The 22,996-nt window shown below is 54.3% G+C and overlaps 2 protein-coding genes across 2 annotated transcripts in view; one reads left to right on the top strand and one right to left on the bottom strand.

Annotated features, from left to right (window-relative positions):
* The window catches only part of LOC129331947 (IgGFc-binding protein-like), a 127,712-nt gene extending 108,767 nt beyond the window's left edge, over positions 1 to 18,945 (top strand). Inside the window, exons 84-99 of the mRNA XM_054982643.1 lie at positions 400 to 567; positions 1,333 to 1,460; positions 3,223 to 3,491; positions 4,433 to 4,644; positions 5,058 to 5,202; positions 7,879 to 8,129; positions 9,680 to 9,809; positions 10,506 to 10,674; positions 12,243 to 12,422; positions 13,952 to 14,082; positions 14,660 to 14,859; positions 15,074 to 15,212; positions 15,389 to 15,520; positions 15,592 to 15,723; positions 16,265 to 16,373; positions 17,207 to 18,945. Of these exons, the coding sequence (XP_054838618.1) occupies positions 400 to 567; positions 1,333 to 1,460; positions 3,223 to 3,491; positions 4,433 to 4,644; positions 5,058 to 5,202; positions 7,879 to 8,129; positions 9,680 to 9,809; positions 10,506 to 10,674; positions 12,243 to 12,422; positions 13,952 to 14,082; positions 14,660 to 14,859; positions 15,074 to 15,212; positions 15,389 to 15,520; positions 15,592 to 15,723; positions 16,265 to 16,373; positions 17,207 to 17,312 (2,601 nt within the window). The 3' untranslated portion in view covers positions 17,313 to 18,945. The remainder of the gene's footprint in view (positions 1 to 399; positions 568 to 1,332; positions 1,461 to 3,222; positions 3,492 to 4,432; positions 4,645 to 5,057; positions 5,203 to 7,878; positions 8,130 to 9,679; positions 9,810 to 10,505; positions 10,675 to 12,242; positions 12,423 to 13,951; positions 14,083 to 14,659; positions 14,860 to 15,073; positions 15,213 to 15,388; positions 15,521 to 15,591; positions 15,724 to 16,264; positions 16,374 to 17,206) is intronic.
* LOC129331781 (probable cation-transporting ATPase 13A5) overlaps positions 17,970 to 22,996 on the bottom strand; it is a 45,858-nt gene continuing 40,831 nt past the window's right edge. Inside the window, exons 29-30 of the mRNA XM_054982287.1 lie at positions 22,704 to 22,784; positions 17,970 to 18,170 (exon numbers count right to left, since the gene is read on the bottom strand). Coding sequence (XP_054838262.1) covers positions 17,970 to 18,170; positions 22,704 to 22,784 — 282 coding nt within the window. The remainder of the gene's footprint in view (positions 18,171 to 22,703; positions 22,785 to 22,996) is intronic.

The raw sequence follows: 22,996 nt of genomic DNA, 5'->3' as shown, positions 1-22,996 counted from the left end.
GCCAGTCAGGTCTTCCCACTCTTGCCTGCCCAGCCCATGGCTCAGGAAGGTTGTCCTGCCCACCCTTTCCTCCCCTCTCCGTTCTTTGCATTTTCAGTTCTGTGTGCGCTCATCCCTTTACTCTTTTCACAAGAGGTAACACTGTACACTACTTTGGGAAAGGTGGTTTTATAAATAAGCGAACAACTAATGTCAGAGATTTTAGGAAGTCCAGAGTGCGAGGGAGCCAAGCGGATTTTGCTTGTGAGGTTAAGAAATCCACCTAGATTTTCCAAATGCTTTTTTAACTGTCTGGAGATGCCGGAAATTGAACTCGGGACCTTCTGCATGCCAAGGTCTGAGCCATCCTGTACGAGAGCGTCATCGTGCCCTGCACTGACACATGTCTGTTGTCCTCAGCTCAACAACGAGAGAGTCTACACCCCGGTGGGGAGCCGTTCCCGAGGAAACGTGGCAGTGGGAAACGTGGGCAATTTTATAGTGGTGGAGACCGACTTTGGGCTGGTTGTGAAATACGACGGGAATCTCTACTTGGAAATCAGCCTGCCCAGCTCTTACTTTGCTAAGGTGAGTGTGTGCTATGCTCCTGCTTGCTTTCGGCACATCAGTGTGTGGGAGCGCACTGCACATGTGCTCCTATTGGGTGCAAGACCATGTCATATAGGATAGTGAGATAAGGCTACTGATGGACTGGATGGGTCCTGGCGGGTTCATGCAGTGAGCCAGGAGTCCAGCACTCAAGTCCAGCCCATCACCTCTGAACAGGAGGCAGAGCCTGAACATGAATGCCATTGACGACTGGGGATCATAGAGCTGGAAGGGACCGGCAAGGTCATCTAGTCCAACCCCCTGCACAGTGCAGGACATTCACAACTGCCTTGGCAGCATCAGCGATGAGGGTGGGCAGGTGCATCCCGTGGCCACGGAGGGGGCCACACCAGACAGGGAGCGGCACCTCAGCCAGCAGGAGCCAGTAGGGCATGATGAGGTTCAGCACCAGGGAATGAACTGGTGGACGTGCCTGCCAGGGAGGGGTGTGCGGGGAACTGTGGGTCTCCCCACTTGCTCATGAAAAAAAGGTTTGCACATTTCAGAATCACCCAGTGGATTTTTTTAAAATGCAGGAACTGAAACGCTCACAGGGTTATGGGTTTTTTGTTTGTTTGTGGCCTCTATTCAAATGATGTCAGACTGGTGGGGAGGGGGTGTTGCTGGAAAGAGTGTATGTGCATGTACGTGCACCCTCTTGCCAGGCCAGAAAGGCCCAGCCTCTGGCCACCGGGGAAAGGGCTGCGGCTTGGCAGGTTGATCGTATCTCCTTTCGGTCTGCAGGTGTGTGGCCTGTGTGGGAACTACAATGGCCAGACCGAAGACGAGTGGCTTATGCCCAACGGACTCCAGGCCAGGAATGACACCCAGCTTGGAAACAGCTGGAAGGTGGCCAATGACAGTGAAGTGGGGTAAGCGCAGCCCCTCTGCCTGCTCCTCACCCACCCACCCCCACTGGCATTCTGAGCCGAGTTTTCTAACGAAGGCAGGTGGCTGGGGGAGCGTTCGGCCTCCAAGCCCCGGGCATTCCCAAGGGCCTCCGCTGAGGGTCCAAGGAGGGGGAGGTGGGAGGAGACTCACTGAGACCCCCAGAGGGATCAACCTGGTCAATGGCCGGGATATTCCACAAACCATGCAACAGGGTATTGCAGTAATTCCAAAGCCAGCAGAAATCAGATTCAGGGCTGGAAGCGATGCTGAAACTAAACATAATCAATTGAACGTGGCGTATTAAACAACACGGGTAGTCTGCAGGCCCCCTCCCTTTTTCAAAGGGTCTCTCTGAACCATTTCCTGACAGCGCAGCCTGTGTGAAAAAAGCACTCCTGAAAAAATACGGTTTTGCATTTTGCGGAAAGGTAGGAGAGTGGGAGCTTCCCTGACCTCCTCCGGCAGGCCATTCCGTTACATGAGGGAATGTCTGTGTACAAGCAGCGGTTAATTCTGCCCGTTTGCAGGGTGGCACCTGCAGAAGGCCCTGTTCAGATGAGCGAAGCTGCTGTGGCAGAGTATAGGGTAGGGTTGCCATGTCCCCCAACCTCCCGGCGGGGGGAGATCTGAGGCCCAGCTCCTACCTTATTCCTCTCCTTTTTGTGCACATGCACAGTGCGCCCACACTCCCAGCTTGTGTGTGATGACATCACTTCTTGGAAGTGACATCATTGTGCAGGTCATGGCCCGCCCGGGGAGCGCTACTGTGCTCTCCAAGGGGCCAAATCAAGCCTGATTCGACCCGATTCAGGCAGCTGCGCCACCCAGGAGCGCTCCCCACCACCCAGAAGCATGCCCCACTGCACAGGGGTGCACTCTGGCAGTTGTGTTCCCCCGCCCCCAGGGCCAGGTAAGCAGGGTGGGGGGTGGGACTGGGGGAGGGTGGGGCTGGCATCCCTAGTATAGGAAGAGAGGCGGGCCTGCAGATATGAGGGGCCGAGGCTTTGGATGTGATTGTCCTGGCCTTGAATTGAGCCTGGCAGTTGGTGGGAAGCCAGTGGAGCGACTGCAGAATGCGGGGGATAGGCACACTCCACCTAGTTCCTGATCATAATAATAATGAAGCTGCAGGATGCTGCAGTGGTTGGGATCTCTGAGTTGACTTCAAGGGAAGACCTGTATAGAGCGTATTACAGTAGTCAAGTCTCAATGTTAGCATGGCATGGATCCAGATAGCCAGATCAGCTGTGTCAGGGTCGAAGGCCATCCTCCAGGCTAGACTGAGATGGTGGAAGACATTTTTTGCAGCTGCATTAACTTGCTTTTCTAGCATTAGTGCTGGATCCAGTATAATTCTCTAGGCTCTTGACTGGGGGTGGGGTTGAGTCTGCCTTCTCTAGAAGAAGAGACTTCCATAGGGATGGGGGACAAAATTTGGGGGAGGGGTGCTGGTCATTGAGAGCGAGGCAAGTGATAGGACTGGATTTCCTGTGATGTCTGGGAGGTAAAAGGGGAACCCGGCGGGGGCCTTTGTCAGGGCCACTTCTGAGAACGCCCTCTGCCTACAGAACTTCTAAGGGAGTGTTTGCTAAGGTGGGGTTCTGGAAGGCAGTCGGTGGGCCTGGAGCAAAAGGCACCTGGCACTGGACATGTCCCAAGCCCCTGGCCAGGGAAGGACCCAGGCAGCCCGTGTCAGTTGTTGCTCTAGTTTGTGAGTCTGACTCCTTGCTGTTTCCGCTGCAGTTGCTTGCCAGACACAAGGGAGGATCTGGACCCCCCCTGCACACCGCAGGAGAGGCCGGCCATTGAAGAACAATGCCACGTCCTGCAGTCCAGCATTTTTGCACCGTGCCACAGCCTGGTCAAGCCCAAGCTGTTCGTTCAGACCTGCGTGTATGACATGTGCAAGTACGACGGGATGAAATCCACGCTGTGCGCCATTGCCCAGGCCTACGCGGATGCCTGCAAGGCCGAGGGTGTCCTCCTCAGCTGGAGGAACGCCACGTTCTGCCGTAAGCGCCCAGAAGCAGAGGGCGGGGGGCGGGAGGGCCTGGCACCGTGCAGAGTTGCGCCAGTGATGCTCTTGGGGAGGGCACCAGGGGCAGGCTAGGAAAGGTCAGCCCCCCCCCCAGGTGAGGGGGGGGGCTCTGCCAGGGAAGCAGCATAAGGGTCCTGCACTCAAGGAGACACTCAAAAGAGATGCCCCAAGAAGGGGGGCATCACTCAGAGGAGCGCTGCCAGGCACTGCCTGATTGCTGTTGGTTGGAAAAGGGCAACCTTAGCTATTTTTATAAGACTAATTTTAATGATAGAAATGGCTTTTGGAAAATTTGTGCCCCAGAAACTAGTGGTGCAGATGGGGCCTTTTCTGTATGATACAGCCACCAATGATTGCAGGGCATCAGTTTACTGTGAGAAATGTGTCACTTACGTGCACTCTCGGGTGGTCAATGCTAGCACTCACCGTGCCAGTGCAAAAGTGAGTTTGTCTGGCGCAGGAGAGTTCGCCTCTGGGGTGCAGGCGAGCAGAACATGCCCCGGCTGAGGCTGGCCGGTGTCCGTTCTTTGATGGTATCAGGACAGACAGGCCCTCCCACTTGCCAGGGGGGTTCCTGGGGGTGGCTGGCAGGCACAGGGTCGCTTCCAAGAGGACAGAGGAGCTTCTGTCCAGTGCTTCTGCTGCTCGGGTCAGCCTGCTCCTGGCCCCTCTGAGGGTCCCATCAGTCCCTGGATGTCCTGGCATGGGGGGGGGTGAGGAAGACAAACAGGCAAGGGGGCCATCAGGGAGATGCTGAGCGTGGTGGAGACAAGGTCAGACGCGGCCGGAACAAGCCAGGGCTCGGTGCCTGGACGCCAGGGTCATGCAGGCCAGGGCCAGTTTGAACGGCCTCTCTGGTTCCTCTGGATTCTGGGACCACTGCCCCAGCTGTCCTCCTCTCCCTCTCCCTCCCAGCTCTGCCGTGCCCCTCCAACAGCTATTACACCAACTGCGCCTCCCCCTGCCCCCCAACATGCAACAATATCTACGCCGAGGCCGTCTGTGAGAAGCCGCAGGGGGAGTGCCTGGAAGGGTGCGCCTGCAAGGAGGGCTACATTCTCAGCGATGGCCAGTGCGTGCCCTTGAGCGAGTGCGGCTGTCGGGACAAGAACAACGCCTATCACAAGGTGAGCATGTCTGTCTGGCCTCAAGGCACTCCCTTTCCGCCGCTGCAGACACTCACAGAGCCCAAAATGTACCGGAGGAGGGAGGAGGAGGCCACCTTCTTGAGGCACGGCCACTTCTTGGAGGGAGGGCAGGTCTTCTGGGGAGAAGCTGCCTGTCCGGCAGAGCTGGCCAAAGACGTTCCTTAGGATCATAAGTCAATAAGCGCTGGAGGAAAGTCTTCCCTGTTGCCATCTCGTTGGCTGAGCGGGAACCAAAGAGAGACCCTTGGCCTTGGGATAGGAGGGGCTGGCTGAACCCCTGGAGACATGACGCACCACGCCAGCAGGATGTGAGGACGGCATGTGGGCTGAGCACCCCACGAGATGTGATGGGTCCACCTGCAGGCGGCGGTAATTGGTGTCTGTCCTAACAGGTTGGGGAGAGCTGGATCACGCCGCACTGCAGCCAGAAATGCCGCTGTTACTCTGGAGGAATCATGGAATGCCAGAACTATGGGTGTGAGGTTGGGGAGATATGTCAGCTCAAGAACAATGGGAAGTACACATGCAAACCAACAGGTACGTGAGCAAAGCCCCCCCCCCAGGGAAGCCTTGTGTTCTGGAGTCACAGCTTAGTGTGGTGTAGTGGTTAGAGCTGAAGTGCTGAGAGGTGAATGTTCAAACCCCCCTCTCTGTCATGGGCCTCAGGGCTATATTAAGACCTTAAGAGGCTCAAAGCACTGAAAAGACTCAATACTAAACCGTAAAATAATTTTTTTTTTTTGGAACAACACAAAACTTACATGTATGCTGAACTTAAAATAGTTTCTTTTTAGCTTTTCTGATTGCAAAACGCACCCCACACACCAGCACCACAGTCCTTCGTCCCATGGAAATGTTCTTAATACTGTATTCATTTACACTATGGCATCTTTTATGGAAATGCCCTTGACACGGTATGGAAATGCCTGCCCTTGTCCTTGCCACTGATTGCACTAATCTCACACTATGTAATCCGCCTTGAGTCTCAGTGAGAAAGGCGGAATGTAAATGACATTAATAATAATAATGATGATGATAACCTAATGAGCCATGAAAATGTTTATTTTAGTTATGAAATTACTGTTACATATTCTACATGTCTGGAAAATGCCCGCTTTTGCAACTTCTGTTCAATAGTAACACCCAGCCTGAGAGTCCTACAAGTTTGCTAACTATTCTGTAACTGTTTGGTCACTAAAAATGGATTATCCTGTCAATGTGTTTTTTAAAAAAAATTCTAATGGACCAGTTGGCTGCAGAGATTATACCAATTAGCTTAAAGCTCCGTTGCAAAACCATGACCTATCCCCCCAAAGGCCATTTCTCTCCCAAGATCCCACTCAATAGACGAGACGGGCAATTGGCGCAGCCCTTCTTGCCCCACTACAGAACTCCTGCAGTTTTGGGTGAGTGCCAGCTCGCTGCAACGTCTTTCGGCTTCTCCCACAGTCGCTGGCAGTGTGCAAAGAATCCACAGGGCTGGGCACACTTCACTGAAAACCAGTTGCCCCAGACTCCACCTCTGTATTGAAACCCTTTGCATCTTGATTTTGTTCACCTGCTCCCCTAGTTGCTCGACTGCAGAAATATCTTACCTTGTTTGATAATCCAGGGTCTAGATTGGTTTCCTTTAGTTTCTTTTCTTCTCTTTCTTTTAACTCCTTACATTTCCAGCTGCCAGAATTCTATTTGTAGCCACCACCACAGAATCATAGAATTGTAGGGTTGGAAGGGATCTCTGGGGTCATCTGAGTGCAACCCTCTGTGCAAAGCAGGAAATCCACAACTATCTTCCCCCCATACCTCCAGTGTGACCCCCCTGCCCCGTGTCCAGACATGGCAGCATGGAGTGTGTGTGTGTTTTATGACTGTGAGTGAATGAGACACTTACATATATTTTTGGCCTGCAAATTCTACCAGACGGAGCTGCAGCGCTTGCTCTTACTGCCTCCCGGTGCTTCGCTTTGCCCTTCTTACTGGCTGTGCTGTAGGGCTGCCAGGCTGGGGGACACAAAGTGAAGCAAATGACGGCTTCAGCGGGTGGCTTTAATTCTCTTTAACGTTTTCCGGTCCAAACAGGCTTTCTCTGACCAGCCACCAGGCTGGAACCTTTCCCCTCCATGACTACTTCAATGCTTTTTCTGAAATATCAATTTTTTTTAAAAAATGCTGCGTTTTGGTGCCCCTGCTGTGCTGGTGCCCTGCGCTTCAGCTCAGTCTGCCTGTTGGGGAATCCAACCCTGATGGAGCTCACTGGGCAGCTTTGGGCTACTCACGGTGTCTCAGCCTCACCTACCTCACAGGGTTGTTGTGAGAACAAAAAGAGAAAGAAGGACCATGTACACCGCCCTGTACGCCTTGAAGGAAGGGCAGGATAGACAGCCCTGCCTTGACTGTCACTCCCCAGCCGTCTCCTGGCATCTGGGAGGTCAGTGGAGGCGGAGGGAGGGGGGCCCTGTCCCCAGCCCACCGGGAGGGAAACCACAAGGAAGCTGCTGGGAAGTGGGGGGCTAAACCTGGGCCCTTTTCACACTACTTACCGGGACTCACAACGATGCGGAGCATCGCGCTACCAACTCGGAAAATAGCGTTTTCTTGCGCGAGATTTGCATGATGTCACGCAAATCTCGTGCGAGAAAATGCAATTTTCCACATTTGTAGCGTGATGTTCTGCGTCATTGCGAGTCCCGGTAAGTCGTGTGAAAGGGGCCCTGGCCCACATCCCAGACATCCCGTCTGGATTGGTTCGGGACTGCCTGGTTCCTGAGTCCTCCTCCAAAGGGATCCGGCCCTGGACAGCCCTGTGGGTCTCCGGTCCCTGGCCTCAGGAGGTGCCCTCCCTCCAGCAAAAGAGTCAGCAGTATGCCTTTAAATCAACAGAAGGGATGCGGCGATGGCTTCAGGCTGGGCCCCCCCCCCTCACAAACCACACCCCTCCCTTACAGGTGACATTTCTCCATCAAGATACCTTCCACAGTTGCTAATTCTCCCCTCCCCCCCACCCAGAGTCACGGGAAATGCAGCCCCTGGAAACTAACAACTCACCGCCTTTGCATTAACAGAGAATTATGGAGAAGATCCAGGAATCCCGGGCAGATTTTCTATGGGGAAATTTTCCGGGACATTCTGTCTCCCTCGTGAGCTTCCTTTGCTAGCAGTTCAGGGCTTGGTGCCTTGTGCGGATGTTACCCTCCCTGCCTCCCTTTCCCACAGGCTTTGGGAAGTGCCTGATCACGGGGGACCCGCACTACCTGACCTTCGACGGCTTGCTGCACCACTTCCAAGGCCAGCATACCTACGTGGTGGCCGCCAGGCGCCCTGGGGCTGCAGCACGCCTGGAGCACTTCAGCATCGAGGGGACGAACAAGGCCCGGGCGGGGTCCAGCGGGATCACCTTCCTCAAAGAGCTGCTGATCACCGTTTACAACCACACGGTGCTCTTCAGCCAAGGGAAGATGCTGGTGGTAAGGAGCGCCGCCAGCGGCTTGGCAGTGTGCGGCACAAAGGTGCTGCTGCGGGTGGTTGCTTTGGGTTGTGGAGCACTTCTTGGGGGCAGGTGGGACTGCTGAGCTGCCGACCGTTGCCTGCCCCATGGCGGGAGCCTTGAGGGCCGCCCCAGAACCTGAGCCAGGCACAAAGAAGGCCCCCTGTGGGGCTGGGCCCTTGCCCCGTCAGGCAAAGCCGCTGTGCGGCACGCCTGGGTGGGGCTCGGCACAAGCGGCCGCCCCGCATCAACCCTTTCTGCCCTGCCTTTCTCCCCAAGGGGGAACAAAAGCAGCGCACACGATTCTTCCCTCCTCCATTCTATCCCCAGAACAGCCCTGTGAGGTAGGTGAGGCCGACAGCCTGTGACTGGCCCAAGGCCACCCAGCGAGCTTCCCCGGCAGAGCAGGGGTTCGAACCTGGAGGCTCCCAGATCCTAGTCTGTCCCTCTCGCTGTTACACCCTACTGGCTGCGTGGGGGCACAGTCCCCGGGTGTGTGTGTGTGTGGGGGGGTGCTTCTGCCTCAGCCAGTGTCCCGTTTCAAGCAGACGGGGCTGCTTGCCGTGCAGAGGGTGAGGCAGCCCAGGGGGGCAAGAGCAGCCTTTGTGCTGCAGCCGGAGCCGGTCCTCAGCGCTGGCCCAACAGCCCCATCCGCCTCAGTGCACCCGCGCTCTCTGCCTTGGGAGGTGTCTGGGCGAGGGTCGCCTGGCCACAGCCTGCCGCTCCGGTGAGCATCGAGTGGGGGCAGGACAGGAGCCCTGGCATCACACCACCGTGTGGCGTCGCTTCTGGCAAAACCAGGAAGAAACAGCGTGGCATAAAGTGGGGTGCTCTAGGAGGAGCAAAAACTCTCTGGTTTTGCAAAGCCTAGAACACTCCCTTGGCATCACGACGTCACACCCCTCCCGGTTCTGCTGTCCTTTTTCTCCTGCCAGGGGGCAGGCTCAGGTTTGCCAGCAGGTCATAACATTAGACCTGACAGGCCTGCAGTCTGGGCCCAGCTGAGGGATTCGAAAGCTACGCGAGGAGGGAGTCCTTCCTCGCAGACCAGTCCGCCTCCTCCGAGTTCCAATCGCGCAGCTGCCACCAGCCGGCCTTGAGGGAGCCATGAGCGGAAGGCGCCTGGGGGGGAATCCCTGGGCCTCCTCTGCGCTCGCTAGGCCTTCAGTGTGGCTTCCAGCAGCCTCCTGCGAGCTGCACAAATAACCTGTTGCAAAGGGGCCTGAGGTGGGGTTCCTCTGAGCCTGGGGCCGCAGCCTGCAGAGAGCCTCTCCTCCCCACCTGCCAAACGCAGCCAGGCCGCTCGGCTCCAGCACATCCGTGCTTGCAGGGCTGGGGCTGACCCAGGTTTCCTTATCCACAAAACTCAGGGGTCTCTTCCGGCCCAGAGAAGGGGGGATGGGCAGCGGGACCTGCGGGCTTCATGTCCCTGAATATTTCCGCATGGGGAAGTAGCGTGTATCCCAAGGCCGTGCCTGTGGATTTTGGAGGAAGGGTGTGAGACGACGCCTTCCTCTCTCTCCCACACAGCTGGACGGAGTGCAAACGGTGCCCCCAGCCCAGCCTCACGAGGGTCTTCGCCTTCAGCAGAGAGCAACAAGAATTTACATGGAGACAGATTTTGGTCTGTCTGTCACCTTCGATGGTGCTGAGAACTCAGGTAACGTGGTGCTCTGCAAGGATCGGAAGTGGCTTGGGCGACAGAGATGCCACAGGGGCCAGCCAGGGGTCACCACAGCCTCTCCTCTGGGGACACATCTGGACTTTGCCCTCTCCGTCCCAATGGGGGAAGGGGTTCGGGACTGGCTCGGTAGAACCCACCAAATGCGATCCATGGGAAAATACAGGGATCTGCACGTAAATTGGTTCTGTTGCGGCTGGTGAGAGACAGCTTAGACAAGCTCAGGACTTGGAGGGGACCACTGAGGGTGAACGGACGGCAGGGGTGGCAGAACTGCACCCATGGAGCCAGCCTCCTGGGAACAGGACCTGTGCACAGGATGTGCTGAATGTGTGCTGAGTGCTAAAGTGTGCAGAGTATCTAGAAACTGGGGTGGCGCTGCACCACTTAACACTGGGGGTAAAAAACTGGAGGAGGAAGAGCTTCAAGGGCCCTGAAGGGAACACGAGGCACAATTACGGGGTGGTGTCCGAAAAGGCATTCGTCTTCAGGGCTTTACCCTAAAACATCCGTATAACATGGCCTCTGGGTACTTGCAGAGGGCCTTTCCCGCAGTGGCTACACACCCAGTCTGGGGTCTCGAAACCCAGAGCATTTGGGCAGGGAGAAATGCTTCCGGACAGCCTTCTCTCGCAAGACTTCCCCTCCCTCACAGTGCACCTCTCTGCCTTCCAGACATAACACTCCCCAACCCCTACAAGAAGAACGTCGAGGGGCTGTGTGGCAACTTCGATGGCAAGTATAAGAATGACTTCACCACGCCTGACGGCACAGTGGTCAAAGACGTGAACACCTTCGGGGAGAGCTGGCGAGTCCCGGTCGTCAGAGGAGGTGCCCGGATCAGGTACCAGCTGTGGAAGCCATCGCCACAAGGGCTGCGCTGAATCCCCTGACAAGTGGAAGGGGGGGCCTAAGCCAGAGACAGACACACACACACACACACACACACAGAATTTGTAGGGCAGTCATGGGGCCAGAACAGGTATGTTGGATGTCCTTGTGTATTCAGTTGGTGGCGGAGATGGTCATTTGGGCCAATGGCTGATTCCGGGCAGGCTCCACTTGCAGGCAGGTAAGAGTTCCTCTCTGGCCACACCTGAGGAAGGGAGAACTGGGTCTGAGACTTCATAGCTGCGGAGGTTGCAGGGTGGTTCTGTGGGTTCTCGTGCCACCTGAACCTCCAGCCATCTGCAGGAGTGCTGCAGCCACTCAGCAAAGAGGGAGGGAGCCAGGGGCCCAAAGCCTGTCCCCAGAATCAAGACCCTTCCATGCCCTACACAGCGCTCCCATGCACAGTGGCAGGTGGCAGAGTGCCTTCCAAGGGAAAAAGGCCAGGAAGGCCTGGCAAATGAACTGTTGCAGTTTGGCAGGAACTGTGGCAGAAAGGCGTGGAAGAGGCTGGGGGGACTGCCCCATGCATGACATGAGCCAGTTTGATGTAGTGGTTAAAAGCGGCAGGACTCTAATCTGGAGAGCCGGGTTTGATTCCCCACTCCTCCGCTTGAAGCCAGCTGGGTGACCGTGGGTCAATCACAGCTCTCTCAGAGCTCTCTCAGTCTCACCCACCTCACAGGGTGATTGTTGTGGGTGGGGATAATAATAATATACTTCATAAAGCACCTTGAGTGGGGGTTAAGTTGTCCTGAAGGGCGGTATATAAATTGAAAGTTGTTATTATTATTATGTTATTATGGCCACATAAAAGTTTGTGCTGACCCTGGAGGTCATCCAAGCAGGCCCCTCTAAACCAGCATGCTTTCCCCACTGCAAAGTGCACCGATGCTGGGAGTGAGTGGTGCAGGCTGAATTTCCTCCAGCCCATCAGTCCGCAGGTGGACTCCAAACTGTTTCCACGCAGCCCAGCACACCCTCGCGGCCGGTCGGCTGCCTCTTCCTTGGCGCTCTTCTGAAGAGGCCCCTCCGCAAGGGCTCTGTGTCATTCTGGCATGTAGAAATGCCCAGGGGTGGTGGAGGCAGACTTCATGCTGCTTGCTGGCCTGGAGTGTTCCAGCCACAAACGCGTGTGTCAGGGGGGCAGAGGGTATATGAGCAGTGTGGGCGGGTGATTAGATGCTCCCTTGTAGCTGCTCAGAAAATGGCTGCCCGGGGGCGGTGCTTTGGCCGTGAGATGTTCTGCTTCAGGGAGGATCATTCAGCCCTTGGATTCTGAATTCCACCAGAGGGGCCCCTGCTTGGAAGGAATGGGAGTGGAGAAGTATATCCCAACGGGGCCTACTTGGACTCTGTCAGTGGGAGACGCAGGGTGGTGCTCCGGCACAGCCTCTCTCAGTGTCTCTCTCCCTCTCTCTCTCTCCCTCTCCCTCTCTCTCTCCCTGAAGCCCCCAGGCCAGTCCCCAGGGCCCCACGTCGCCACTCCCTCCCTCCCTCTCACTCCCACCTTTTTTCTTCTAGGCGAGATGCCGTTTCCGAACAGGAGCTGGACGATGCCGAACTGGACGTGGGCTTCACACCCCGTTGCTCCCCCAGCGAGCTGAAGGAGGTCAACAGCAGCTCCCACTGTGGCATCCTGGCCGATCCGGAGGGGCCCTTCCAAGCCTGCTTCCCGCACGTCTCTTTGGAGCCCTTCCTGTTGTAAGCCCCGCCTCTTCCCCACGCCCAGCTGTGGGGCTTCTGGAGCCAGGGTTTGGGGGGAGGGGGGTTTAGGGCACTTGGGGGTTGGGGGGGCCAGAGAAGCCCAGAGAATGCCTGAGCCTGGCAGGGATCGCTGCAGCCCCCATCGCCGACACACACAGGCACGAGCCTCAGAGGCCACCAAGCTCAGGACCCCCCTGGCTGCTCCCCCGAGCCTCCGACGACAGCCCTTCCCCCAGCCAGGACCACAGGCAGTCTCCCAGGCTCCAGCCTTCATCCCTCTCTGACTCGTGGGAGCCTTTCGGGCCAGTCTCACCCAGGAACGCGTGAAGCTGCCTCCGGCTGAGTCAGACCTTCCGCCCCTCAAGGTCAGCGCTGTCTACTCGGGTTGGCAGCTGCTGGCCCATCTGCTGCTGCTGCTGCCGCCGCCGTCTGACCCTTTCCAGGGGCAGTGCCAGGGGCTGAACCTGGGACCGTCTGCACGTTCTGCCACTGAGCCACGGCCCCTCCCCAGAGAAAGGCGCACTCGATGGCGCCCCTCTCTGGAGCCTCCAAGGCAGGGGCAGCCTGGCTGCTCAAGGAAAAGGCGCTTCTCGGCCGAGGCAGAGGCTCAGGAGCCTCCACCTGGGGCCCAGGAATCCTGTGGCAGGACGTGCCCTTTTGTGGCCTCCAGAACCGGGCTGCCAAGTCCACAGCGAACTCAAGGGCCACAGCAGAGGCCCCCTTCCTATTGAGCTGAGCCAGGGTTCCCCTGACCTGCCTGCTTGTCTCATTCCCACCGTCAGATGCAGCAACTGAGGAGAACTCATTTCCCAAGCACCGCGGGGCCCGACTGAAGTCAGAGCGGGGTGTGTGTGCTGTGTGACCATTGGCAGGCTTCACACGGGGCCTGTTTGCTCCGCCTCTTCCCCCATGCCATGTTCCTGGTTCAAATTCAGCCCCTGAGGCACTTGGGAAATGAGTTCCCTCGGCTGCTGCCTGCCTGAGGAGGAGAGCAGCCGCACCAGGGGAGCCCGAAGAAAGGTAACATCTAGCTTGGCCCCGAGAAGTTCAGCGGAACAGCTGCTTTGTGTACAAAAGAGTGAAGAGTCCAGTAGCACCTGTAAGACTAACCAACTTATTTGTAGCATAAGCTTTTGAGAACCACAGCTCTCTTCATCCACTGTGGCTCTTGAAAGCTTATGCTACAAATAAGTTGGTTAGGTGCTACTGGACTCTTTACTATTTTGCTACTATAGACTAACAGGGCTAAAGGATCCCACTTCGATCCCCGGCAGGATTTCCAGCTGAAATGATCAGGGAACAGGAGATGGGAAAGATTCTGGGGAGCCACCAGAGAAGACAGAGCTGCCAGCCACGGGCCACGGGCCACTTGTGCCTGCGCGTCAGAAACGCCCCTCTGCTGGCGCCCTGGCCAAGGGCACAAGAGACAAGGAGTCCCTCCCGAGAGGCTCAGGGGCTCCCTCTCCAGTGGCTGTGCAGGGGGTCCCGCCTCCGGTGGGTGACGCTCCTCTCCTGCCCTCCCTCAGGATCTGCCTTTATGACATGTGCATGGAAGCCGACAGGGCCGCTGCTCTGTGCCGCAACCTGGAGCAGTACATGCTGGCCTGCCAGGAGGAGGGCATCGCTGTGGGCAACTGGCGAGAAAACACATCATGCGGTGAGCTCAACAGAGTGTTAGCTGAGTGCAAAAACAGAGCAGTGAAATTACGCTGTGCTGATTAGAGAGGCAAGAAAGTTTTATTTGAGGAAGTTACATACTTGATAGTGAAGAGGAGAGAGAGGGATAGGTTCCTTGCTATCTGACTACATCTTGCAGAGAGAGAGAAGAAGTGTGGCAGGAGAGAGAAGAAGCAGGATATTGCCCTGTTTAGCCCAACAGAAGACAAGACAAGGAAATGACCCCCAGGAAACGAGAGATGCTGCCCTCACTGTCCTAACTAAGTGACCCTTGCTGCCCCCTGCATAGAAGGCTCTTCTTCCTTCTTGATGCTGCAGTACACCAGACATCGCTATTTCCAACACAGAGAACCCTTTGTTTCAGGCCACTGAGCTTTGGTGTGCCCCAGAGCATGGGGGAGAGCCTTTGCCTGCCCCACAAGGGTCTCCTCGGGGCCCCTTAGCTCATAGTCAAACCTGCCACCCCAGAGCCAGGTCTGGGTGCTCGGTTACCTAAGAGAAGAGGAGCATGGCCTGCTTGGCCCCGCGTAACTGGCCGCTCTCTCTTGCATCTGCAGCCCTGCCCTGTCCCCGAAACAGCCAGTACAGCGCCTGCGCACCAGTCTGCCCGCCCTCGTGCTCCGATCTAGCTGCCCCAGCCGAGTGCAGCGGCCCCTGCCTTGAAGGCTGCGAGTGCCTCCCCGGATATGTCTTCAGTGGGTTCGAGTGTGTGCCCTTCTCGGAATGCGGCTGCACCTTCCAGGAGAGATATTACAAGGTAGGTGGGCCTGGTGCCACCAGGGGGGCACTGGGCACTGCTGGGCTCACCAGCTGTTGTGCAGCATCAAGACGTCCTGAACCCCTCCATGTCCAGGCGAGGCGATGCTATCCTTGCCGTTCCCACGGAACGTTCTCCAGGAAGGCCAGCTGGCTGTTGTGCTCAGGGGCCTCACGCCGTGGCCCCCCAACACTCCCTTGTCGCTTGTCCCCAGGCTGGGGAGAGCTTCATGACCGAGGACTGCAGGCAGTTTTGCACCTGCACAGACAGCTCCAGCATCCACTGCTCCGTGGTGACCTGTGCCCCCAGTGAGCTCTGCATGCCAGTCAATGCCACCCGCGGCTGCTACAGGGGTGAGTCGGTTCCTCCACTGATGCTAGAGCTTTGCACTGCAGCAGAGGGCAGCAGGTCAGGCTTCGCTGGGGGGGCGTACTGGGCTGGGTGTCATTTCTCCAGACTGGATGTAAGGAGGGGTAGGTGGGGTCACAGGCAACCAAGGGCCTCCACTCAAGGCCTTTCTCCTCCACAGCCAGCCCGTGCCTGCCAAATCCTTGTTTGAATGGTGGGACTTGCGAAGAAGCTGCTGGGCCCTCAGGGTTCTCGTGCTCGTGCCCCAAATCCCATCAGGGCTCCTTCTGCGAGACTGAAAACGTTCCGCCAGGTAGGACCCCTCTTGCCCCCACCCTGCCCCCGCAACCAAGGGCCTCCACTCAAGGCCTTTCTCCTCCACAGCCAGCCCATGCCTGCCAAATCCTTGTTTGAACGGTGGGACTTGCGAAGAAGCGGGTGGGCCCTCAGGGTTCTCGTGCTCGTGCCCCGAATCCCATCAGGGCTCCTTCTGCGAGAATGAAAAAGTTCCGCCAGGTATGACCCCTCTTGCCCCCACCCCGCCCTGCCATGAATGTGAAATCTGCACAGGGAGCCCCAGGCGAGTGGCCCTGGAGTTCAGCTCTGCCCCTTCCCAGCCAACACGTGCAACACTAGCACCCCCCCTCCCCTCGCACACACCTGGATGGTGCCTGTTCCTGTTGCATGCCCTCTGGCTTTCATGGCACTCCAGGGTGTCGCCCGGAACCACGGAAGAGGAGGTCTGTTTGGGTGCTGCCGGTTCAAGAGCCTCCTGGCAGAAGACTGAGGCACGTTGCACATGTGCGCACACATGCACACACTCCCCACTGCATGCCTGGACCACTGGATGAGCACACATCCTGAACAGTGCTTGTGTGGCTCGTGGGGAGAGAAGCCACATCAGGCTCCCGGGGGCTTGAACCGCTTTGTGACGGAGTGACTGTTCAGCCAGAGGTGGGAGGAGGTGGGAGCAGCCTTCTCCTCGCACTGAGCATGGCCCCTCTAGCCGGCGCACCGCCCTTCCTGGCATCCTCTCCCGACCTCCTTCCTTTCTTAGATGTTCACCCGCCAGAGAACACCAGTGGCTACATCATTGCGGGAGTCGTGTCTGGCCTTGTCGTGCTGGCCTTGATCTTTGGCTTAGTGCTGTATTCCCAGTGCTCCAGGTAAGCCCCTCGTGCAAGGTGCCGTGAGGGAAGGCTACAGAAGGGAAGGCTACAAGAGGCAGGGTGGGAGGGAGACGACCTAAACGGGAGCGGGAGGGATGCAGTGGAATCGGGGGATGGCCAGTGGGCTCTGGTGCAAGGTGGCCCCTTCCAAAGCACCTCTGCCTAGAAGAAACAGCCTCCGGGGTTGGGTGAGGGCACGTAGCACACAGTCTCCCTTTGGACCTGGCAGGATTTGAGTCCAGTGGCATCTTAAGAGATCAACAAGGTTTTCAGAGTGGAAGCTTCCAAGAGCCTCCCGTGAATCTCAAAAATGTCTGCCCTGAAAACCTTGTTGGTCTATAGAAAGACAATGGACTCAAATCCTGCTGTTCAACTGCAAGCCAACATGGCCACCCACCTGAAACTACCTTTGCACCTACACCGCTCAAGAAGCCAAGTGAAATACCAACGGGGGATGCCTTGCATGTTGGGGGGGGGATGGCAGGTTGCCACCATAAACAGAAGAGATCTGCAGGATCGAGTCCAATGTGGCGCGAGGCCCTAGAGGCACAAAGAAAGGTTTGGGGCCAAGAGCTCAGGCTGGGATCCCTCAGCAGAAGACAGAGTTTTTATGAAGACTCCCCCCCTTCCCTCCGGACAGTGTGTTTACACAGACCCTGGACCCCTGCGGAGAATGGGAGCAGCCTCCCCCCTCCCCCACGGGAAAACAGAATGAGGGATCCGGGAGGGGGCTGAGCAGAGAGCCCATCCAGAGCCTCACGGAGGGCGAGGGGGGGGGCAAGGATGAGGGCTGCAGTGCTGTAGCTCTATCTCCTCTCTCTTCTTCGCAGGAAACGTGCTGGGGGAGAAGGCCAGTCTTTGAATCCGTCCAGCCCCTCTGCACATGTTCAAGAAGACCCAGTCTCTGTGACCAACGTGGCCTTTGAGAAGGATTAAAGCCGGCGCTCTGAAATTCTTGGCACTTTGTTGATACCCACGGCTGGCCTTTTTCCCAGTCTGGCCACTATCATGGAATAAATGCCTCCTCCCACTCCACCCCCCTCCCCGGCGAATAAATAAAAGATATTTTTCTGAATTTTTGTCCTGAAGTTTTTTCTGCCCGGCTCTGCAGATTCATGGGTGATGTTTAGATTTTGCTGCCCCCTGTAAATTTGTGCACTCTTGTCTTTTGATGTCCCCTCCCCAATTTTTCTGCCACCTTGACTCTCAAAGAGCACAGAAAGTAAAGAACTTTGTTTTCTTCAAGGAAAAGATCCATTGACTTTATTTCCACAACGGTAACCCTAAAGGTATAGTTTTGGATCCACAAATGGTCTTTTTTCCAGCTGAAGAACAATTGGGTAGTCCTTGCCTCTGTACATCTGCCGGACCTTCCTCAATTTAGTGTAAACCAGAGCTGGAGAAAAGCAAGCAAGTCCGCAAACGAGGAATAAACGCTTCAATAAAAAGCAGAACAGTCAGGTGTGCGCCAAAGACGGTGCAGCCGTACCCAGCCCCCTCCTCAGGGGCCAGGGGTCTTCTTTGCACAGACACTTCCATTCCTGCCCTGCGGAGGCATAGAAGTCAGCAAGTCCTGCTTCACCAGCCTGCTGGCTACTTCTCATCAGTGTCTTCGTAGGCGGGGTTGATGTAAGCCTCCCCCTTGCTGGGCTCGGCAAACTCTCTTCCGTTCACTGGAGGCCAGGAGACATCTTGTGCCAGCTTCCTCTGCCAGGCTCGATACTGACTGGAGGAGCGGAAGCGAAACACGGCCTTGATCAGCATCCAGAGGCGGCGGTTCTGCAAGACGGCGTCCTGGGAGGGAGAGAGAGCTTCAGGAGCGTGCCGGGTCCTGGACTGGGACGCACCTCTCCAGGGCTCCTGGCCTGGCCCTGCTGTCAGGCAAAGACACTGACACGGGCCAAGACCTCTGGTGGCACTCTTTCCTCATCAAGGGCCCTCCACCCCTTGGTCCTTCTCCCTCTCAGGCACAGTCTGGCTGGTGCCTCCTGGCCACGGTCTGCAGCTCGGGGTTTTGAAATTCTCTTGAGCTTCCACAAGAAAAGCGGACTTGAGCTTCTAGCCCCCTCACAGTAAAGAAAACTGCCATGCCTTCTTGCCAACCACAAAGCTCCGTACCCTGTACATGACCAGGGAGGCTGATCAAGGAGAGCAACGCAGAAGCAGCCAAGGAAGGGAGTGGCTTGAGTTTCTTTGCCTGCATTCTGTTGTGATAGGTGGCTCAGCATGCCTGCAGGGCACTGCAAGTCTGTGTGTGTGTATTGTGTTACTTTTCTGATGAGCGAGGGGCTTCTCTTTATCTAAGGTGGGAAAGCTTCCTGACTCCTCCTCTCTTCCTGCCTCCATTAAGAGAGTTTCTCTCTCTTGCCTCCTGGTCTCCAAAGGGAGGGATCACATCTGCACCTCTCCCCCCTGCAATGGGGAATTTCCCTCTTACACCCAAGCAGCCAGCGGTTGGGGGTAATGGTGAGACCGACGTGATTCGGAGCTCCGGATCATCCGAGGTGCTGTTTTTTTGGCTGGTGGGGCACACAGATCGCCCACAGCCTCCTGCAGGGGGGCACACAGCAGGGGGGCACACCAAAGGGCATGGCAGCATTCCACCTCACAAAAATAACACAACTCACTTAACATCAGAGAATCACAAAAGCACAATTCCTGTCAAAAACACTTTATTTCTTGAACTGCTTTAGGTTACACAGTAGGAGGGCACAACAGGGCATGATAGCAGTGTACTACACAAAATAATACAACCCACTTCACCGTTTTTGACAGCAATTGTGTTTGGGTGATTCTCTGATGTGAAGTGAGTTGTGTTATTTTTGTGTAGTACACTGCTTTCATGCCCTGTTGTGCCTTCCTACTGTGTAATCTAAAGCAGTTAAAGAAATAAAGTGCTTTTGACAGCAATTTTTTGTGGTGATTCTTTAATGTGAAGTGAGTTGTGTTATTTTTGTGAGGTGGAATGCTGGAATGCCCTTTGGTGTGCCCCCCTGCTGTGTAACCTGAAATTGTTCAAGAAATAAAGTGTTTTTGACAGGAATTGTGCTTTTGTGATTCTCTGATGTTAAGTGAGTTGTGTTATTTTTCTGTGTGGGGGACTGCTGGTGTAATGTGTCATAATGCTTTGCCTACTTGTACTTGGAAAGGGAGAAAATAATTTTTTAAAAACTTTATTTTGTGTTGTTCGTGTTTTATTCTTTGTTGTGCAGTTGGTTCCCATCATAGGGAACAATGGGGCTGGCTGGCCAGCCATCTCTGTAGGTGGTGGGGGAATTTGAGGGAGGGTGTCTGTGGTTCAGGTGCTCTTTCACAGGGACCAGCTGGCACTCAGAAGTGTGCCCACCATTGTGGCACCCCTGGGCTGTGCAGAATTGCCCAGGGAAAGAGAGTTTAGAAGTTCCCAGCATAGGGAACAAAGGGAGATGGGCTGGCCTTTGCCAGCCTGTTCCTGGGGTTATGGGTGTGGGGCTGCTGGGGGTGGATTTGGGTCTGTGAGGGGCTAATGTGGGGATTTGGGTCTGTGTGTGGCAGCTGGGGGGGAATTGGGTTTGTGTGGGGATGTAAGGGGTGGACTTTGGGGGCTGAGAGCACCTACTTGGGGAGGCCATGAAATGCCCCCCCCAAGTGGGAGCAGGCTGAGCCTTGGAGGGGGGTGGGAGGAAAGGTGGGAGAAGGGCCCCTGAGGGTAGGGGGGCATTTTGCATGCAAAATGCCACCCCTGGCAAGACAAGCCTCCCCCAGCTGTAGTAGAGAAAAGAGCACCTACTTGGGGAGGCCATGAAATGCCCCCCCCCAAGTGGGAGCAGGCTGAGCCTTGGTGGGGGGTGGGAGGAAAGGTGGGAGAAGGGCCCCTGAGGGTTGGGGGGCATTTTGCATGCGAAATGCCACCCCTGGCAAAGGAAGCCTGCCTCTTCATTTTTTCTCCATAGGAAATAATGAAGAAGATGAGCAGCAGCAAGCTAACAATATGCTCACCCTTCCCTTTCTTATGCGAGGATAGGGGGACCTGGTTTGGGGGGCCATAACATGGCCCCCCAAAGTCCAATCGGTCTGAAACTTGGGGGGTTGTTAGAGGAAGGTCCCCACCAATTTTGGCTTGATTCGGTGGGAAAATGCCTCCCCCAGGCGTCCGGGAAGACGGAGGCATTTTCCCACTGAAAAACCCGAATCAATCCGAATCAATCCGAATCGATTCGGGTTATGGTGATTCGGAAAACCCGAATCGATTTGGATTTCTCCGAATCGATTCGGATTTCTCCGAATCGATTTGAATTTCTCCGAATCGATCCGAATCGGGGTGATTCGGGTTTTTTCAGGTTTGCCAAAACCCGAATCGCACACCCCTACTTGGGAGTGGAAGTGACAGTGAAAAATATTGACTTATATAAGAATAACTATGACAAGTTATGGCAACAAATAGATAAAGATATGATTAGATGGAATAAAATGAACTTGTCATGGTTAGGTCGTATTGCAGTAATTAAGATGAATGTTCTTCCAAGAATGATGTTTCTACTACAGACAATACCTATTGTTAAAGACAGTAAACAATTTGAGAAGTGGCAGAGAACGATGTTAAACTTTGTTTGGGCTGGAAAGAAACCCAGAGTTAAAATGAAAGTACTCTATGATGCAAAAAAAAGAGGAGGATTACAATTACCAAATTTTAAATTATACCATGAAGCGGTATGTCTGGACTGGCTAAAAGAATGGATGATATTGAAGAATCTGAAGTTGTTAGCACTGGAAGGATATAATAAATTATTCGGATGGCATGCATATCTATGGTATGACAAAGTAAAAGCAGACTCTATGTTTTTACATCATTATGTAAGAAGAAGCTTGTTTGCCGTATGGACTAAATACAAGAAATATATGGAAGAGACTATACCAATGTGGATTATCCCTGCGGAAGTAGTAAATCCAAGAACAGAATATGCAGGGGAAGACTGGTTAACATATAAAGAAATTTTTGAGATAAAACAGAATAATTATATGCTTAACGGTAATGATGAATTGCCATTTCAATATGGATGGTTTCAATATATGCAGATAAAAGATTTGTATGAGAAAGACAAGAGGAAAAATGGTTTTAGACTACAAAATTCTGAGATTGAGAATTGTTTGCTTCAGGGAGGGAAGAAAATGATTTCTAAAATATATAAGATACTATTGAAATGGTTCACGGAGGAGGAGGTTGTTAAAGTTCAGATGGTTAAATGGGCAATAAACTGTAATAGGGAAATTCCAATGGAAGCTTGGGAAAAGGTATGGAAAAATGTAGTTAAAATTTCAGCATGTACCACGGTGCGTGAAAATGTTTATAAAATGATGTATAGATGGTATTTAACACCGAAGAAGTTGGCCAATGGTAACAGTCAGATGTCTGATAAATGTTGGAAATGTAAACAGCATGAAGGTTCATTCTATCATATGTGGTGAACTTGCGATAAGGCAAAACAGTTCTGGGCGGATATAGTTAAAGTTATGTCAGATATTTTAAAAAGGAATATAAATAAAACCCCAGAATTGTTGTTATTATGCATGAACCTAGATGACTTTGATAAAATGGACAGAGTTATGGTATTTTATATGATTACGGCGGCCATAATGTGTTATGCACAGTTGTGGAAGACTCAGGAGATACCATCTATGGAGGATTGGATTTTAAAAGTTCTGAATATGGCAGAAATGGACAAGTTAACAAGGAAATTGAAAGAACAGGAAGAACTGGAATATGCATTAAGCTGAGAAAAATTTCAGAAATATGTGGAGAAAAAGTGGGACATGAAGGGGAAATTGTGGTCTTTGGATAGTTGTTAAGGGGAGATAGAAACTTACTTAAGGTTAAAAGGGGGTATATTATTATATTTTAATGGTATAGTATAGAGTTAGAGAGTTACAGTATTGTAGTAGTATAAATTTAAGAGTAAGATAGTACAATTATTTGGGAAAATATAAGATTGAATAACAAGATTGTATGGGTAATAGTAAGTATATATGATATTTTAGGGATGTAATAGAAGTAATAGATCGAGCCCGTAAAGCACCAAATGTCTGCGTTTATTAGTGCTCATCGGCACATGGTTTTCATTGTGTCTTTCAGGGGGACCCCAAAGGCCAGCTGTGTGCGGGGTGGGGCGTGGGGATCAGCCCCGTGCCCTGCTTGTGTGTGTCTTTGGGGTCTCGCTCTGGCAGTGCAAGGGGGGCTCTTTCCGTACGTCCTCTCCACGGTGTGCCAGCGACTGTGGCTCTGCTCAGAAGAAAAGTGCAGAGATCATTTCCAGGGTACAAGAATGGTGTGGGGGGGAGGGGTCTGCTCACCTCTACGAAGAAGGAGACAGCAAACAAAGCCAAGAGCATTACCAGGAGATAAACCCTCCAGATCATTGGAGTGCAGAGAAGCTGGGAAGGAAGAAACTGTTCTCGGTATCCGTATTTTGATTAAGTTTCATTTTCATCCCGTCTCTCCACCAAGTCACTCAAGGCAGTGTACTTGGCTCCCCCGCCCCCACTTTTATCCTCGTAACAACCACCCTGTGAGGTAGATCAAGCTGAAAGGGAGTGACCAGCACAAAGTCACTCAGCGACTCTTTAAGGCAGAGTGGAGAACTGAA

The sequence above is a fragment of the Eublepharis macularius genome, chromosome 6 (genome assembly GCF_028583425.1).
Source record: "Eublepharis macularius isolate TG4126 chromosome 6, MPM_Emac_v1.0, whole genome shotgun sequence".
NCBI classification, from domain to species: Eukaryota; Metazoa; Chordata; class Lepidosauria; order Squamata; family Eublepharidae; genus Eublepharis; species Eublepharis macularius.
This window is presented reverse-complemented; position numbering and strand designations above follow the sequence as displayed.